An 18,305-nucleotide genomic window follows, 5' to 3' on the forward strand; every position below is an offset into this window, starting at 1 on the left:
CTTAATATTAACTCATACATATAACAATACATTATTACTCATAATAACGCATATTGAAAGTTACTCAAATATTTTCTTACCAACTCTTCTCATAAAGTTCTCTTTTAAACTCTCTATTAATTCTTCTCATAAGTTTCTCGTTGAATTTTCCATAAATTCTTTTCATAAGTTTTTCATTAAATCTTCAAAACTCTTTTTCTCTTAAAATCTTTCTTAATATCTCTTAAAATTATTTTCTCATCAGATTCTCTTATAAAGAGAATTTCACAAAATCTCTTTAAACTCTTTTCTCTTAAAATCTTCTTCTCCTCCTCTTCTTCTCCTCCTCTCTTCTTCGTCTTCGTTTCCCTTCTTTTTATAGTTTTTGGTTGTTTATCGTTTATTTCTCATTCTCAATATATACTCATTCATCATTTATTTATCATGACAGGTTAAATAAGTCTCCATGTATACGTCTTTTAGTGTTATTTTTAACTTTTCTTCTTTTTCGCTTAATCATTTATATGACAGGTTTTACAAGTTTTCTTCTTATTAGTCTTTGTCTCAGAAAGGCTACAGAACTTTTGAGAACTAATCAAATTAATATCATTGTATTTCTAATCGTGTTTACGAAAACAGTTTTCAACATAAATGATGTGACTCACTCATTGAACATGTGTATCCACCTGATATTTTGGTTGATTCACTCGTTTGTTCGTTCGAAGTTTATATGCTTGAGTCGGGTGAAAACTCAAGGTTTTCTCATTTTCCCTCCTCACAATATGTATTTTATAAATCGCGAAATATGCACTTTGCGGTAATAACATCGTCTTTAAAAAATGATTACTTTTTTAACTTTAAAATGGCTATAGTTATTGAAAAGATAACTTGCTGTCTCATTTTCTTTATGCCAAGAAATATTATTTCAAAAGATATATTTAGGAGTTTATAAATGAATATATTATCATAGTTCAAAGTGATATTTCCTTTTTCGTCATGAAAGTAAAAAGATCGGATTTCTAAAGACGACGCCATATCTTATTTTTAATAAGATATTTTCGGCATTGGGTTTTTAATTCAACATAGAACTTACGTAACTAATAGGTTCTTACAAAATTTCGTCCTATTTTTACTTAACATTCGTTTGTCTCGTGCTTTTGTCTTAATTTGCATATTTTCTATAACGTTTTTTAAAACACGTTTTAATAAGTTCCTTTAAAGTGTATCAAGTTGATCACAAGAACCGGTAAACGGTTCGATTGCACTTTAGTTTTTACTTTCTTCCAAACATATTGTAATTTAATACTAGTCATTTGATAAATATTACTTCTTTAGTTCTTTATAAAGCATCAGCCTTATAAGAATATTTACTTTCTTTTAAACATTGTAAGTATTCGTTTAATAAATATTACATCTTCAGTTTTTTACAAAACGTCAGTCATATTGAAAAAGATAACATTTAATAGTAATATAAGTCTGAAAACTGACAACTGTTTATTAAATCATTTTATTAAATATGATTGTTTATAAAATACGATGTGGTTTTGTTGTTGCGACGACTTCATTCTTCCCTTAAACGGTTATCATTCAACCATTTTTCAAAATATACCAAATTTTATACTTTTTCAAATGATCTTCGGCTATTTCTTTTTAAAAACAGAAGATAGATCTCCTGAAGAATCTTATTTCAGCGAATCGATTTTTCTTGGTCGCTCTATTAACGGTTTAAATTTGTTGTTTATTTTATAATTAGTCTATCATAATTAAGATGTTTGAAAAATTAGTAAATATTTCGCAACCATCTTAAATAAACATCCGTTCTCAAACTGTCATTTCGTTAAAAAAAAAAAAAAAGTTGGTATAGACATACTTTAAGGGTGAAAAGTTGGATAATAGCACAGGTAAGTAATTTCTAATAAATTTATACTTTCGTGTGTAGATATTTATATTTTAAAAAAAATTTAAAAGACATTTCCATGAAGTTATACTTTAAGCATCATGTTTTCTGAATGCGCGTCATTTAGCACAACCAAGTTGTGTTAAAACAAATTTTCGTCTTTCAACCAAGCAGCAATCAAATGCGAAAAATTCCCAATTAAAAAGTTAATCCTGGGCCAATGCTATAAACATAAAAAACGAAGTTTTTTCCGTAAAAGGCGAAGAAAAAAAAAGTCCATTGCTATAAACATTCAAAAAATTCCGTTTTTAAGATAAAAACTTCGCTATTAAATCCAATGGTATAAACGAACAAGGGAATCGCCTTTTCAGATAAAAAATGCGTTTTTTCGAAAAAAAACATCAGATAGATTTTTAATCTCAATTTTAGATATTTTCTTCGTGATTTTTGGCGGCCATTGTTGGAACAACGTTAGCGCTTCAAAATCATTGAACATTCTTTGTTTGTGTTTTTATGTAGATATTTTATAGATAAAACTGAAAAGGATTTTAGTAACTCCATAATAAACTAATTACTTAAAATATGCATTTAATCGATTATTCAGTTCCTTGTTGTGTCGACAAATATTCCATATAATACACAAATACACAACAAAATAATACATAACAAAATAAAATGCTGTCTAAAGAACTTAAAATGATACTAGCAATAAAGATCAGAGAAAACAAAGAGGTTCTTCTTAGGAACTTAGTATGTTTTAATTAGCAAACTATTTAGATAAAAATATGTATAATTACATGTATATATATACATACATATATATATATATATATATATATATATATATATATATATATATATATATATATATATATATATATATATATATATATATATATATATATATATATACAAGTGTTGTTATAGTATAAGTATGTAATATATAGCATATATTAACATAATATAAGTATGTAATCAATCAATCATATATTTCTAACTAAAGATTTTACATTAAAGTTTACACACAAATAGTTATAAACTAATGTGAAGTAAACTACTAATAGTGCTAATGATATATAACAAGGGTTATAATAATGGCAACTTAATCATTATATTCAAAAACAGTAGCAACAGCAGAGATATATTACAATATATAAAATTAACAATGAAAAAATGATGTAATGTATAGTATATATCAATTTTATTATATGTAATATATATATATATATATATATATATATATATATATATATATATATATATATATATATATATATATATATATATATATATATATATATATATATATACTTTCAATAGTTTTATTAACTTAATACACTAACATTGAAAATAGCTTCCCCTACACTGTGTATAATACGATAAATTGTGTTGGTAAAGATTCTATGACAGTCTCTGAGAACATGAAAAAAAACATTTGTGCCAATAAAATGAAGAAATATCATTATCTGGAAACGTACTGAAATGCTTTTATTTCGCTTAGTATAATGTTGCAAACCATCTTTAAGCTTAGTTTATAAAAATCTAATAAAGCTCTTGGGACTCGATACTGCTCTCGAAAAACGTTGTCAGAAACATCTTCGTTAAAAAAGCGGCCATTTAAACTAAAATGAAATTGAAGAACAAAACAAAAATATAATTTCTGCGCCTATTTAGTATGATTTCTGTTTTTATTCAATAAAAAATCATTAAAAAAAAACATCAAAATTTAATAATTTTAAGTGATGTTTTAAACACCAACCTCTCGAGGCAATCGGTGGCGAAGCTCATTTCCTGCAACTTCGAAATCTAAGTCTTCATCCGAAAAAATTAAATCATGTTCCTATTTTAATTTTACACAGTTTTTTTAAACACCAAATGCTAGAATGTAAAAATATATATAAAAATAGAATAGGCAGCACAGCCTACTCAATAACTAATAAAATTTATTAAGTAGGCCTACTTGATAAAAATTTTAAAAAAATTGTTGTTTTCAATAACGTATTACGAATAAAAAAAGTACATGAATTTTAGTGACGTATACGTTTTATGCTTTATAGCAATGGCCGAAAAAATACAAACAGCGATAAATTCTTCTAGTTTACGAACTTTTTTTCGTAAAAAAAATTTACGTGAAAAATTGCGTTTTTAGGAAAGATTTTTTTTCTCGAAAAAAACTTCCAATTGTTTATAGCATTGGCCCTAGTTTATTGGTTAAAATTTTTTAAAAATAATTCTCCGCTCACAGGAGTTTGAAACGAAGACTTTTTAATTCTCTCCAATTACTTTTTATAACCATCTAATCGGAGCCCAGCCTCCATTGAATTTATATATATGTTTAAACATAACTATATGTGTACATTACATACATACATACATACATACATACATACATACATACATACATACATACATACATACATACATACATACATACATACATACATACATACATACATACATACATACATACATACATACATACATACATACATACATACATACATACATACATACATACATACATACATACATACATACATACATACATACATACATACATACATGCATACAAAACGTGGCGAAAATATAAAAAGAGAAATATGTTAGAGGACAAATTTTCAGCCATGTTTTGTTTTAAATCATTCATTTTCTCGTGAATGTTTCTCGTGAATGTACAAACATTTTTATAAATATCATACATCACACTTTTTATATTTAAAAAGTGTGATGTATGATTTTTATAAAAATGGCTTCGTTATTTTGTGTACACTTTTTCACGTTGTGTAAAAAGTATTTTTAGAGAATTACGTAAATTTTATCGTTTACATAATCGTCCGTCTGAAAGCACAATTTGTCGAATTACTAAAAAGTTTCAAGAGACTGGTTCGGTGGAAGATAAAAAAACTGAAAAATACATTCATAGCGTCGTTCATAAGAAAATATTGATTTGGTTCGTTTGGTAAACCAAATAAGTAAAAAAATGTTAGGTTTACGATAAACGCAACTTTTTATCTAAAACTTGTTGTTGCAATCTAATAAAATTATTAATAATATAACGTGGATCAAATAAAACTTTTTTATGACTAATTGTGTTTTACCACTAAATGGAGAGTGCCTGTTCAAATAGGTATTTATCATTAACTAAATTAGATAGATATTTATAATTAACTCAATCATAAGTTTTACTGTTACAGCTACGAAGTGTTTGTATAACTCAATACCTTTTTGGCTTTATAAGTTACAGAGACAGAGTTCTAAATTTAAAGAAACATTAAACTCGCTGAGTTTAGAATCTTTTAGGCTATTAAGTAAAAGTCGTTGATAAATAAAGGCACAGTATTTACTTACAGATTCCACTGACTTATGGTTGCTTTAAGACCACCCACAAATTTCGAGATTCATCGTGAAATATAGAAACACTTAAGTTTTATTCAGCTTTTGTAAACAAAATTATTCAACTTAAAATCATATGCAAATATCGGAATATTTATCACTTTCATTGATTTTTTTAGCCTTCGTTATTTTTATTCATTTTGTAATTCTGAAAAAATCCCCCAAACGTTAATACTTAAAGTTTTTTGTATCATCTTTAGATAATTAAGCTTCTATGAAAACTTTTTTTTTTTTTTTTTTTACCAAAAAGCAACACCGAGCAAAAAAAGTCTTTTTGTTGTTGTTTTCTCCTACAGATAATTTTAATTACTTGTTAGCTAACTTTAAATCTATTTATATAAAAATTTTTCACCCACTGTGACTAGCTAAATATTGTAATTTTTCTCAAGCCAGGATTTGTTTATAAGCTCTATGCATGCATAAAAGTTACAACTCGCTAAAATGATCACTATCAACTGAAGTACTAATATAAATTTCTTTTTCAGGAAACTTTCATAAATGGCAGTCTTATACCTTAAATATATTGAAGGAAGTATTCCTTTTTTAATACATGGTATTTTATGTGCGTTAGCATATGCTGTTTGGTTGACATTTGGTGTGGTGTGCATTCCCGTCATCCTTACATTTCGGCTATATAGTAGCCTTGAAAATTATCTTATTACGTATAGAAAGCTGGGCACAGTTTTTACAGCGTTCGACAAAGCGTTCATCCACGAAAGTGAAGAAAATAGAAATTTTATCATTGGTGTTATCGAGCTTGAGGGTGAACCAAATGTCGAAAAAATTCGAAAGTGGGTTACTGCTCGGTTTCTTGATAGACGCCGCCTTCTAGATAAAACGTACGACCGTCTATCGCAAAGAGTTACGAAACGCTACTTTTCATACGTATGGGAAAACGAATCGAATTTTAACATTAGACAACATATTCCAATTTATAAGGGCGTTTTGCCAGAAACAAAAAAGGATATTGAGCAGCTGTGTTCTAGATTAACTGCCGAGCCGTTTCCTAAAGACATATCCCCTTGGATGTTTAAAGTTATTCCCAAAAAAGATAAAACAGGGTTTATCATTTTTGCCAAAGTACATCATGTCATTGGAGATGGATTTGCACTAATTGGATTATTGTCTGAACTTGTTGATCAGAAACCTCAATTTATGAATGTACCACCAAAACCTCAAAGCTATCTCTCAAAAAAACTTTTAAGGGTTTTGACAATCTTGTTGACTGGACCATTAGCACTTCTAGCAATAGCATTTTCAAGAAATCTTAGAAATCCATTTAAAGCGACAAGGGCTTTAACTAGTAAGACAATCAGTTGGACTAATCCTATAAGTTTGGACACGATAAAGAAGATTAAAACTAAAACAAGTAAGTTTGTTATTTTTTGAGAGAAATACTTTTTTTTTTTTTTGAATTTATGTAAACATTTCAAATTAATATAAACCATTTTAATCCAAAGTTTATATAAGAGTTGTCCAATTTCAAAACATCTCTTATCCATTTTTTTTTTAATATGATGCTTTAGATAATTGAATACCTCACAAAAACAATCAAAAATATTTTCTATTTAAGATAAACTTGAAAAGAACCATCCATTTTCAAATCTTCTCTTCTCCACTAAAAAGTGAGATTTACGTCCCAAAAGTCACGTTTACGTCCAAATATGTTTTGTATTGGGACCACTCAACTGAGTGTAAATTTATTTAAATTTATGTAAACTTATGTAAAATTTATGTAAATTTATGTAAACTTTTTGAAATTGTTTTAAACATTTCAATTGATTCAAACTTTCTAAGTTTCTGGAAACTTTATTAAGTTTCTGGAGACTTTATTATAGTTAAAGTTACTTTATTTAAAACTTCAGTTTTTCAGCTTTTTTCATCTATATAAAATGTATTTTCATTAATACAGTATGTCGAACAACATTTTAAACTAAAGCAAACATTAAAAAGAGGACTTTTTCTTTGGTATTTACTGCTTAGAGTTTTTTAGACCCAAAAACGAAAGTTTACTGCCTTATAATAATGTTTTATAATAATGTTTTATAATAATGTTTTAATGACAAATATGATTATCACGTACTTTCAGATACAACTGTCAATGATGTAATGATGTCATCATTGGCTGGGGCTCTTCGCAGATATCTAAAAGATCGGAGTATTTTTCCTGATGACCAACCTGTTGCGATGACTTTTAATTTACGGTCGGCCTCAGAAATGATGAAAACCCATATTCCACTGGGAAACAATTCTGGTGGCTTGTTTCTCAATTTGCCGCTCTCCATTGCAGATCCTGTACAGAGACTTCAAGTGACAAACAATCGCATTAACTTGTTAAAGAAGCTCTCCCACGTACAAATGTTTTCTTTCTTTTTCTATACCGTAACGAGCGTGCTTCCAGATTTTTTTAGCCGATTCGCAGCTTTCGCATTGCGAAGGAATACAACGCTTATTGTTTCAAATGTTCCCGGGCCAACCACATCGTTAGGTATACTTGGATCTCGCGTGAAATCTATCGTCTTTACACCACCACTTCATGGTGGAGTAGGTCTTGTGGTATCTGTTTTTAGCTATAATGGCAAACTGCAGTTAGCTATCATGACAGACGAGACTATCATTGCTGAACCTGCAGAGCTTACGGACGCTTTTGAAAAAGAAATAACTCTTTTAGAAAATAGCATACTAATAGATTAAGCAAACAATGCGACAGTACTGTATCAGTATATTTTTTATTTGTAAAAAAGAAACAAGATTATAATTTTTCAATATGTATATATATATATATATATATATATATATATGTAACTTATTGTTGACTGGTTCCTTTTACAACAAACACTATTCGATTTGTTTTATACATCAATAGTATACATAACAGTTTTATGAAAAACGATTTGAACTTTGCATAAAGTTAAAGATGGGTAACTCTACTAGTCCGGAATTTTATTTTAGGTTTTTATAAAACCTTAATGAAAATAAATTGTCTTCACTTTTGTTTGAAGTTTTATGTTTTCGTTTTTGTCAATGTTAAAAAGTAAAATTTTCGTGTATTAAGATATTTTTAAAAACCGCTAAAATAATAAAATACTTTAATAATTACACCTCAGACTTGATAGTTCTAGGTATTGCTTTTGGATTGCTTTGAATCTCTCCTTGGAAACAATTCTATTTTAACCTTAATTTGTGACTTTAATTTACCGATTCTCAATCATATCGGTCAATATGAACACTTAATAATAGGGAGCAAATATAAATATAAATCGAATAAAAGCATGTTTTCGTCATTTTATGCATTTCAATCTAACAAACTCATAAATAAACAAAAATTTTGTTTTAACAATTAAGTAAAAGTTACTACCAATAAAATGGGTTCTATTGTTGAAAGATGCTCAAAACATATTCTTTAAATTTAAAAAACATATTTTTTACGAACTCCATTTACCAATAGCATTTAGTTAAAGTTGTGAGAAATTAGTTAAATTTGTTATTAGTTAAATTTGTGAGTTTAGTTATTAGTTAAAGTTGTGAGATTTAGTTACACAATTAGTTAAAGTTGTGAGAAAACCAAATGTAATCGTTAATGTAAACAAGAAGCTACTTGTAGCTGTTTAATTATCCAATCCAAAAGTTAGTGTTTCACACACCAAACTGCGATAATAAAAAGAAGCTAACGCCAAAACATAAAGAAACGAATATAAGAAGATGCAAGGGAGTATAATAAGATATAAGAAGATGCAAGGAAGAGTAAAAGAGAAAAATCAGAGAAGAGTAGGAAGCACAGCAAAGAGTTAGAGATATACAGATGAATAAACAATCAATGAGAAAAAGTGAGAAACTTTATTTTGTTTGAAAATTTGTGATTTTTGTGATTTTTGTTTTTATTTGAGTTGGAAAAGAAAATTAACATTAGACAGTAAAAAAAAAAAAAATCGCGCAGAAGTAAGAATACGTTCGGTTATAGAACTAAGTGCAACCATCACAATGAATATGGATACAGAGATGCTTCAATATTCTTAGCTTGAGAGATCTCCACAACCATGCACACCCAATCCTTTGATCCTCTAACCTTCCAATCCTTCAACCCTCAAAACTCCCAACTCATAAAACCTTATAAAGCACATAATAATTTTAAGAACAAAAATTTTTAATAACAATGATAAAATTTTAATAACAATAATAAAGCCCAATCATAAAAAAGATTCTTAGATTGAAATGCATACCTCACAGTATAGTAAAATATAAATTATCAGGCGTTATAAGAAAATCCCGTTACTTCTTGCAGATGGTTAATTTTTACAACCATAAATAGATAATTCTGAAAGCAGTGGACTTTCCAAATGGCCAGTAAATATTCGCAATCTTAATCTGCAAGCATCTCCTATTGACTATAAAATACATTTATTTCTGCTTTAAAATCTTTAAGTTAATTTTAAATTTTAAAAATTTTAATTTATTTTAACACTAAAGGTAAAGTGAATAACTCGGAACAAAGTGAATCATACGGAGTATTAATAATAAATGTGTTGTTCCCAGAGCAAAAAATATTATTTGTTAAACTCGTTCAAAAAAGTCGTTTTAAAACAATCTTCATGAAATTTAAGCAATTTTTAGCGATTGATTAAAGTTAAAATTTAAGCACGAAAAGATTTGGAATAATGATGATGATGATGATGATGATGATGATGATGATGATGATGATGATCATGATGATGATGATGATGATGATGATGATGATGATGATGATCATGATGATGATCATGATGATGATCATGATGATGATCATGATGATGATCATGATGATGATCATGATGATGATCATGATAAATATAATAAAAATAAATTTACTTTTGAAATAAATTGAGGTTAAAAAGATTTTTTTTTGCAATTTTCTATTGTATTTTAAATTGCAAAATGGTATTTCATATTTATAAAAAATTTTAAAATTAAAACATGCAAACAGTTCACTAGAAATTGCGAGCCCCTAAGTTATCATAAAACTTGTGTCATATATTCGTGAAAAATAATTATCTTAAAAGATCTGTGTCTGTAAAAATAGCCTTTTTAAACAGCCATACAGTTATCCGCTCCAAAATTTTTTAAAAGGTAAGTTTGAAGAAATTGTTGCCAGCGTACTAACATTTTGTGCATTACTGGACGTAATTGTGAGTAGCCTCCAGACCACCTCCGTTTTCATTTGACCTATTCCAAAGATCTCATTGTGCATCATCTAAAAATAAAGCAACATTAAGCATGCTTGGTATATCATAAAACTGAAAAGCAAAAAGGTTTTTATTTCCAATAGATCCACCAGCTATTTAAGTAAAAAAGTAACATCTTAACTTCTTTGGTACTCTTTTACTTTTTCTGAATAACCATGGTTTTGATTGAATCGACGATATTTAAACTAAAAAGAGAAAAACCCATTTTATAAACGAGTTGCTCCGATGTTAACTTCATTGTTCTTTAACCTTAACAAAAAAATTGAAGTTTTAAAGTTACAAAAATTAAAGTTACATAGAAACTCCCAACTTTTTAAGTGTTTTAAAGATGACGACACTAGTCAAAGTACTTCGTTCGGATTTTTTGTAACTATGTTTAAAATCAGCATTTTACCTATCTAATAGTACACTGCGGGGAAGCTGCCGCTATTAATGCCAAGTTAAATCTTCATAGAGTTCCGTCAGGTATATTTTTATTTTATCATAAATCTTTAGGCATTTGAAAAATCTTTTTTTAAATAGAATTTCAGCACAGCAATGTTTTTATAACCACAACCAAATTTTCGCGTAAATTTTTCTCTAGGGTATGTAAACTATATTGAAGCAAACAAAATTTGCAATTTGTATTCTTAGAATGGCCACGGATTGGGACTTGAGTAAAAGCAACAAATCAGAAAAAAAAATCGTTTTACTTTCAGTAAATAAATTTACTAATGGAACAATAGACAATTGTTCAACACTTTATTTACAAAAAAATGATCTTCAACGTCTTTGAGACGCTGCGCCGTATTAATAGGTTAACATTTGATGAGATGTTAGAAACGTTTTGATCAAGGTGTAAGAACGCGAAGAACTTCTTTAACTTCTGATCAATCTCCAACGGGTTCTTGTTTAACGCTCGGCGGAGCTCCTTCATCCTTCGTAACATCTTTTTTCTCTTCTGGTTCATCGCTTACTTGCTTTGATCGACGTGATGATCGACTCTTTCTTTCGGAGGACTCTTCGCTTCCTTCAGCTCCCTCTTGCTTGACTGTACGTGACGATCGTTTTTTCCTAAAAAACAATAACAAACTGAATTTTATTACTCGATAATTCAGTGATATACTAACAAAGATATCAATTTCAAAAAAGTCATTAAAAACAAATACATAAAAAGTACCTGTCTGAAGATGCTTTTGAATGTTCTCTTTTTACTCTTGATGAAGAGCGATCCTAGGAAATCAAAATAAGAGTCAAATTGTTATGCCAGAATAGCAGTAATTGCCGACATTTATCTGTACAGTTAATTTTTGGCTCAAATATAGCTAAATTCTTACACGATCACTTCGTGTTTTTGATCTATCACGATCTCTATCACTACGATCACTACGATCTCTATCACTTCTATCTCTGTGTCTTCTAAAATTATGAAGAAAAATAGACTTATTAAAAATTTCCTTTTTTTAGGCTATCCAGAAAAAAAGGCAATTTGAGCTTAATAAAATTGCCATGTTCATGAAAAAAATCGGATTAATACCGATGACGTGAACTTTCACGACGACTGCTTCTATGCCGCCTATTTTCATTATCACTATCATATTCACTGTCACTTTCATAGTGATTTGGAGCTGCAAAACTATAGCCTCCGGGAGGCACCATGTTGCCAGGATGAAGAAATGGATCTGTATAAAAAGTGAAAAAAGATTTAAATACAAAAAAAAAAGGTAAATAGATTTGGATGATGTCAAAAAAATTAACGAACTTTTTTAAAATATAAAGTAAGAGATTATTATTACCTATAAAATATAGAAAAATTTACAGTTAGAAAAAAATTACATACCACCGAGACTTATTGATGGCGGAGGAAATATCTGAGGAGCACCACTCATGCTTTGTATTCCTAATTAATTTCATGTGTAAGACTCAAAGTTGTAAAAAAAATAAAGTAACTAATTTTAAGTCACGCATGTGTTAAAAAAACTCACCAGGTTGATGAAAAATAAACTTAAATAGAGAATAACTTGGTAGTTATATTAAACTCACATTATCTCCAATATTGAAAACTTAACTAACCCGATTGAGATACATGAGGTAAGAACTGAAGGCCAGGAGGTAAACCACTTGGACCTCCACCTGCCAAACCAAGCAAAAAATGAAAAATTTTGGCTTACTTACTCTAATTGTATTCAAACAAATTGAAAATAATAATTAAAATATTTAAATGAGAGATTGCAGATATAAAATTTGTATAAATTTTAAAACAAAAGTAAGAATAATAATAACAAACGAACTGACCAATCGATTGAATTTGTTGAGGCTGAGAGGTTTCAGGATTAAACATCACTGTGCCAGCTGGTAATGCTGTAAAGATAAATATTGAATATAAGACAACTGTAATGCTGCAAAGATAAATTAAATATTGAATATAAACTAAATTTAAGACAATTGAAATGCTGCAAAGATAAAATTATGAAGATGATCAGATTACAATCGTAATATTTTAACAATTTGTCGTACATACTTATCAAACTTGTAAAATTGGAGATTTCAAAAAATGTTAAACTTAAATTAAATTTAGGATAAAAAACAATTTAAAGTAAAATAAATACCAGTGTAAATTGGACGCTGACCAGGAAAACCTGATGGAGCCATCACACGGGTAGATCCTAAAGCTAATGCTAATAATTCATCCTCTTTTTGCTTACGCCGTGCATCAGCTGTTTAACAAAAAATAAGCATTGAAAGGATTCCACTTTAAAATGTAGTGAAAATGTTTTTGGCAAAAGTTAAATACAAATATTCATTTAAAAACACCTAGTTGAATGTTTTTCTCGTTAATATTGCAAAGAATATTATATTTCAATCTTATTACCATCTGATCCAATGACATGAATGGAACCCTCTACTTTCCTATCAGGTGGTGGACCAGCTTTAACACGAGTACGCCCTTTTTATAAAAATTATTTATAAAATAAAAATTCATTACAGAAAACATGGTAACAGATTAAATATTTATAGAGAGACAGAGACAGACAAAATTATTTAGTGAGAAAGCACAGTAATTTCACTCTGCATCCCCTAAAAAAAATTTATGGTTCAATAAAATGCAGGCTTATTTTATGTTTATCAGAGTAATCTAAAATTTAGATTTATATATAAAAACATAATCTTTACATTATTAAATTTAAAATTTTTTAACTAATGTATGATATAAAAATATCAAAAGTAAAATTATCAAAGATTCATTTTTTTTTTTTTTAAATCAAGAAAACTGCAAAAGTTCACAAAAGCATTTTGACAGTGATAAAAGTCAGTTGATAAAAATACAAAATGTCCGTGTAACTTATAATGATTCAGTATGAGTTACAAGGACATTTTGTCATACATTCTTGCTTTAAACATCACAAGTTTCATGAGGTTGCAGTCTCATAAAAAGCCTAATAGTATCTGATAGATTTGATGAAAATTGTAAATTGACAGCAGTTAACGAGAAAACTTTTAAAAAACTTACGAACAATTTAAAAAAACTAATTTACTCATCTACTAAATTAAGTTTGGTTTCCGAGATTTATTCTACACACTACAACTAACTACAACTGGTTTTTAAACAGCACTTCATTTCTTTTGTGTAACTCATAACATTCACAAATGACAAGTCTTATGATAGGGATAATATAAAGGACATTTTGTTTTAAAATACAACCACAAAATGACACTCTTTTTTACAAGATCTGTATTACTTTTTTTACTTTTAAAATTTGCTATGCTTGAACAATATTACTATGTTTGATGCTAAGACTAAGTTTTAGTGCTAATAATTATGAGTTTTGATCCTAATTATTATATCAATAATAGGACCCCACTGAGGAAAAAAAAAAGGGTACAATTAAAAAAAATATGGTACAATTGGATTGTTTTGCACTGCCTTCTCAATACCCATGTTTGCAGTGAATACTCAATAGGAATATAAACAACAACATTTTCAATGAAATAGGTTTTCTTACCATCAGGCAGCACTTCAATTTCTACTTGAGCTGGGGTTATAGACGGGGTTGTTGTTACTATCTTAAAAAAAAGAAGATAATTGACTTATTTATGCATAATCACACTCACATTAACTAATAATCTCTTATGTTAAAAAAATTTTGTTTCAACAAGTGATAACTTTTGAACAATAAACAAAAAATACTTACATAAGACCCACGATTAGTTTCAAGTCTCATGCGCCTTTGCTTTTCACAATATTGTTTCCAGGTCTCTTCAGTAAAGCCATAATTAAAATAGTCTGAAATATCAGCACCTGACAAAAAAATGTTAAACAGTTGTAGCATTGAGATCAGAAGGACACTCTAAAAAGAAAATTTAATACTACAACTTTGCAATATTGTTCTAGTTAGTTATTAAATTCCTCAATGTTATGTAAAAACAAGCAACAGAGAAAGATGCTATAAGAATGAAAACAAATCTGTATCTATGTGCGGTAAGAAGATTTCAGAATATTATTCTTATCAAGAACCTATCTTCTAAAGTAATCTTACAAATCCTCTGTGGGAATGTATATCTACTTATGAACCATGTAAAAACTTTATTGCTAAACATTTCATTTATGTAAAATGCTTAAACAAGTAAATCAACTATTCTTGTATTTTACATTAATAAAAATATAAACTGGTTAGGAGAATTATTTTCTGGTAGAAAAACATTTTATCAGGAGAAAATCCAGGTTTTAAAGAGTAGAAGGCTATTATAATTAACTAACTCACCAACCTGGTTTTCTCCAAGGCTTATCATCTTGATCATTGTCCATGTCATACTCATATATAGGCTGACCATTAATCAACCCAACAGCATTGACATCAATTTTCTTCTGACCTTGTGTAGGCAGAACAGCAGATTTAACAGTGCCTGTAGCATCTTTTTTCCAGTTAACAGGTGTACCATAAACACTAAACATAAATTAAGTAGGTTATTATCCCAAACAGGAATTTTTGGAGAATAGTATATTTAGCAGATTTTAATTTATATATATATATATATATATATATATATATATATATATATATATATATATATATATATATATATATATATACATACATTTATTAATGAATGACCTTGTGTTTTTTACCTGGAAAATATCATTATAATTATGTATATAAAAAAAAAACTCTTGAATTAGTAAACAAGTCAACTGGATAAACAAACTTGTTGAAAAGGTTAAGGTCTGTTTTTTACCTATTCTAAAATAGCTCAAAATCTTGACTTAAATACAGTACTAACCCAGGAGTAGTTCCACTGGCATTTACTTCACCAATATGAACTTGAATATTATCATCATCATCATCGTCAGATTCCTCAAACTCTCCTTCTTCATCATTTTGCTCCTAATTAAATGAACATAATTATATGAAGAATTTTTATTTTAAAAAATTTGTGCGCAAACCTTGTCTGAGGTTAAAAATAAGGACAGGCAAAAACCACTGTAAAACCTGCACACAAAAATTTGTTTACCTCTGCATTCTTCTCATCTTCTACAGTATGATCATCAGAAACAAACTCTAACCGAGCGGAATTTTCATCCTCTCTATATTTATAATAAAAAATCTTTTAAAAACAAGCTTTTTTTCAAGTCTTCCAGTAAAAATTAGTTTCTGGAATAAAAAATTTAAGGAAAACACTGTCCACATAAGAACATAGCGAACAGCTCAAATACTGTACCCCGAAAACTGTAAATAAAGTTACCATAACAATTTATTACAGAAATCTGTACTTAAAGCAAAGCATAAACATTTGATTATTACCTTACTGTAGGTGCAGATTGACTTCCTTCTATATAAGAAACAGAAATTAAAAAGTTAAAAACTCGTTGAAACAAAAAACCTCAATTGGTTTTAAAACTTCATCAAACTTAATCAAACTTACTTATTTCTCTAAATAATTAACTTTTAGAAACTAGATTGTGTGCCAGGATAAGTGAGCCATGCAGTATTTTAGTGTAATTAATAATTCTGCCTTTCCCTCTCACCAATTAGAGCCAAAATCATATTGAAAAATATAGAAACAAATAAACATAAACAAAAGAAGTATGCAGTGAAATCCTTCCCTCTCCTATGCACAAAAGTTAAGATGAGTGCATACTATAAATAGTACATTTGACATAAAAATCAATTAAATGAAACTGAAGATATTGCCATTTAATTGCATAGAACTGTTGTTCAAATTAGTTTTTTTTTCTAATATTACTTTATAAATGTAGTGAAAATAGGGATTTATCAAGTCATGTTAAAATGAATATACTGAAGATTTGGGTTTGGAAGCTTAATACTATTCTTTTATTTCAAATCTGCATTCTGTGGCCTCCATTTACAAGCTAATTAACTTTGATGACAAACTCATTTCAATCCATTCCCAATAAAATTTGTCATTAAACACATCAAGCTCTTCAAGCAAGTTCTAGGCTAATTCTGCTACGAAAATTTTTAAATTTTAATATTGATATAAGTATTCTAAGCAGCTTTATTGACAGTGCTGATGCTATATGCTCTGCATAAATTTTTCAAACTCAATTAAAGCATGGCTTTTAGATACTTATCTGCAGTTGTGCTATAAAAAATTCAAAAATTCAAAAATTAAATTTGGCTTTTTTTTCTTTCTACAGATATCTAATGCAACATAATAGTGAAACCAGTATAAGAGTGACAGAATCATACTTGCTCTAAGTTGCAAACAACAAACAAAAAGAACTTAAAAATTTAGAATAAACTTTAAACTGTTTTAACTAAAGCATATGATAGCAAATATCCTATAAATATTTTTTTTAATACAGAAATCTATCATCTAAATTTAATTTACTTTTACCATTTGAATATAGATGAGTTAAATAAACTATAAAAACTATAATTGAAATTTCTTTTTTTAAATAAATCATTGAAACCAGCGACAAATTCTTTCTTGTTGCAAAGGAACTATCTCTAAATTAAATTTACTACTTTATTAGTAAATAATTAGAAAATTGTTCACTTATAACTGATTATTACCTGAATATAGGTAACTCTCGTCTTCCTCAGCAGAAATGGGTCCGACGTTAGCTACTGCTATGGGATCCGCCATTTTCACCGATTCATTTGATTTTTATCACATTTAATTACAGCCACTTAACATTTATAAACGGAACCCACGGGGGCCTCTTTCCTTTTATTATTTTTACTATATAATTAAAAATTATATTCTACATTAGCTATTTCATTTTCAACTAGATCAACAAGCTGTCATTTAAAATCTTATCTAATATTTGTAAATAGATTCTTATATAGGATATTGGAGTAACGTGTTATCTAAGCGATTTTTAAAATACTAAATTATAGACAATGTAAGCCAGTAAAAACTGAGAATTTTACAGAATAAGGTTTTTTTAATTTCTCAAAAAACTAAATAAATCAAGGGAAAAACAAAGAATGCCGTTATTTTAGGATTTTTAGATGCTGTCTGCATATAGCACACATGATATACTTACTTTCGTCAAGTCTAAAACCGAAGACAATTAGTTGAAGAGAGTGATTGAAAATATCTAATCTTATTTCAGCTTTTTGAAAATTACACCTTAGATATTCTTCATAAAAACCAAGATCAAACAACCTACATAACCAAAGACTAAGGTTTTAGATCTTTTAAAAATGATTTAGATTTTCTACAAAGGTCAGAAACTGACATTACCTGCTCTTCCTTTTTTTTTTTAGTTTAGCAGTTTCATTTTATGATTTTTTTTATCCCAAAAAACTGTATTGAAATTTTGGTCGTTTTGAGTCTGTATAAGTTGCCTAGGAAAAGATATAAATTCA

The 18,305-nt window shown here is 28.2% G+C and overlaps 3 protein-coding genes across 4 annotated transcripts in view; 1 reads left to right on the top strand and 2 right to left on the bottom strand.

The window, feature by feature from the left end:
• Positions 1 to 1,082, bottom strand: part of LOC145193223 (uncharacterized) — a 36,187-nt gene extending 35,105 nt beyond the window's left edge. The window contains exon 1 of the mRNA XM_090077295.1: positions 81 to 1,082. The gene's annotated coding sequence lies outside the window, so the exon portion shown is untranslated. The remainder of the gene's footprint in view (positions 1 to 80) is intronic.
• Positions 1,083 to 1,094: 12 nt separating this feature from the next.
• LOC145190080 (uncharacterized) lies at positions 1,095 to 8,149 on the top strand. 2 transcript variants are annotated; one of them, XM_090077298.1, is made up of 3 exons: positions 1,095 to 1,365; positions 5,755 to 6,638; positions 7,359 to 8,149. In XM_090077298.1, exons 2-3 carry the CDS (start codon positions 5,768 to 5,770, stop codon positions 7,961 to 7,963), a joined length of 1,476 nt encoding a protein of 491 aa, XP_089933424.1. In that variant the 5' UTR covers positions 1,095 to 1,365; positions 5,755 to 5,767; the 3' UTR covers positions 7,964 to 8,149. The 2 variants fall into 2 exon arrangements, with proteins under 2 accessions (XP_089933424.1, XP_089933423.1); XM_090077297.1 differs by lacking the exon at positions 1,095 to 1,365 and adding an exon at positions 1,742 to 1,880 and having other exon boundaries at positions 7,359 to 8,148.
• Positions 8,150 to 11,160: 3,011 nt separating this feature from the next.
• Positions 11,161 to 17,670, bottom strand: LOC145184463 (uncharacterized). Its single transcript, XM_090078799.1, has 16 exons — positions 17,505 to 17,670; positions 16,269 to 16,296; positions 15,979 to 16,051; positions 15,748 to 15,851; positions 15,235 to 15,413; positions 14,661 to 14,767; positions 14,472 to 14,532; positions 13,340 to 13,414; positions 13,077 to 13,184; positions 12,763 to 12,828; positions 12,541 to 12,600; positions 12,308 to 12,367; positions 12,005 to 12,149; positions 11,805 to 11,886; positions 11,648 to 11,700; positions 11,161 to 11,541 (listed from the first exon to the last, which is right to left on the bottom strand). The coding sequence occupies exons 1-16, from the start codon at positions 17,575 to 17,577 to the stop codon at positions 11,358 to 11,360; spliced, it is 1,458 nt and encodes a 485-aa protein (XP_089934925.1). The 5' UTR covers positions 17,578 to 17,670; the 3' UTR covers positions 11,161 to 11,357.
• Positions 17,671 to 18,305: the final 635 nt, after the last annotated feature.

This window comes from Hydra viridissima, unplaced genomic scaffold (genome assembly GCF_058129835.1).
Source record: "Hydra viridissima isolate aposymbiotic clone 2 unplaced genomic scaffold, HvirCarnegie_v1 scaffold_2, whole genome shotgun sequence".
NCBI classification, from domain to species: domain Eukaryota; kingdom Metazoa; phylum Cnidaria; class Hydrozoa; order Anthoathecata; family Hydridae; genus Hydra; species Hydra viridissima.

Excerpts from the sequence above, each read along its gene's own strand:
- LOC145190080 (XM_090077298.1), top strand. The coding sequence starts at position 5,768 with ATGGCAGTCTTATACCTTAAATATATTGAAGGAAGTATTCCTTTTTTA. Across the intron at positions 6,639-7,358 it reads GAAGATTAAAACTAAAACAA|ATACAACTGTCAATGATGTA; the intron begins GTAAGTTTGTTA and ends ACGTACTTTCAG.
- LOC145184463 (XM_090078799.1), bottom strand. The coding sequence starts at position 17,577 with ATGGCGGATCCCATAGCAGTAGCTAACGTCGGACCCATTTCTGCTGAG. Across the intron at positions 15,414-15,747 it reads GCCAGTGGAACTACTCCTGG|TGTTTATGGTACACCTGTTA; the intron begins GTTAGTACTGTA and ends ATTTATGTTTAG. Across the intron at positions 13,415-14,471 it reads AATTGAAGTGCTGCCTGATG|GGCGTACTCGTGTTAAAGCT; the intron begins GTAAGAAAACCT and ends TTTTATAAAAAG.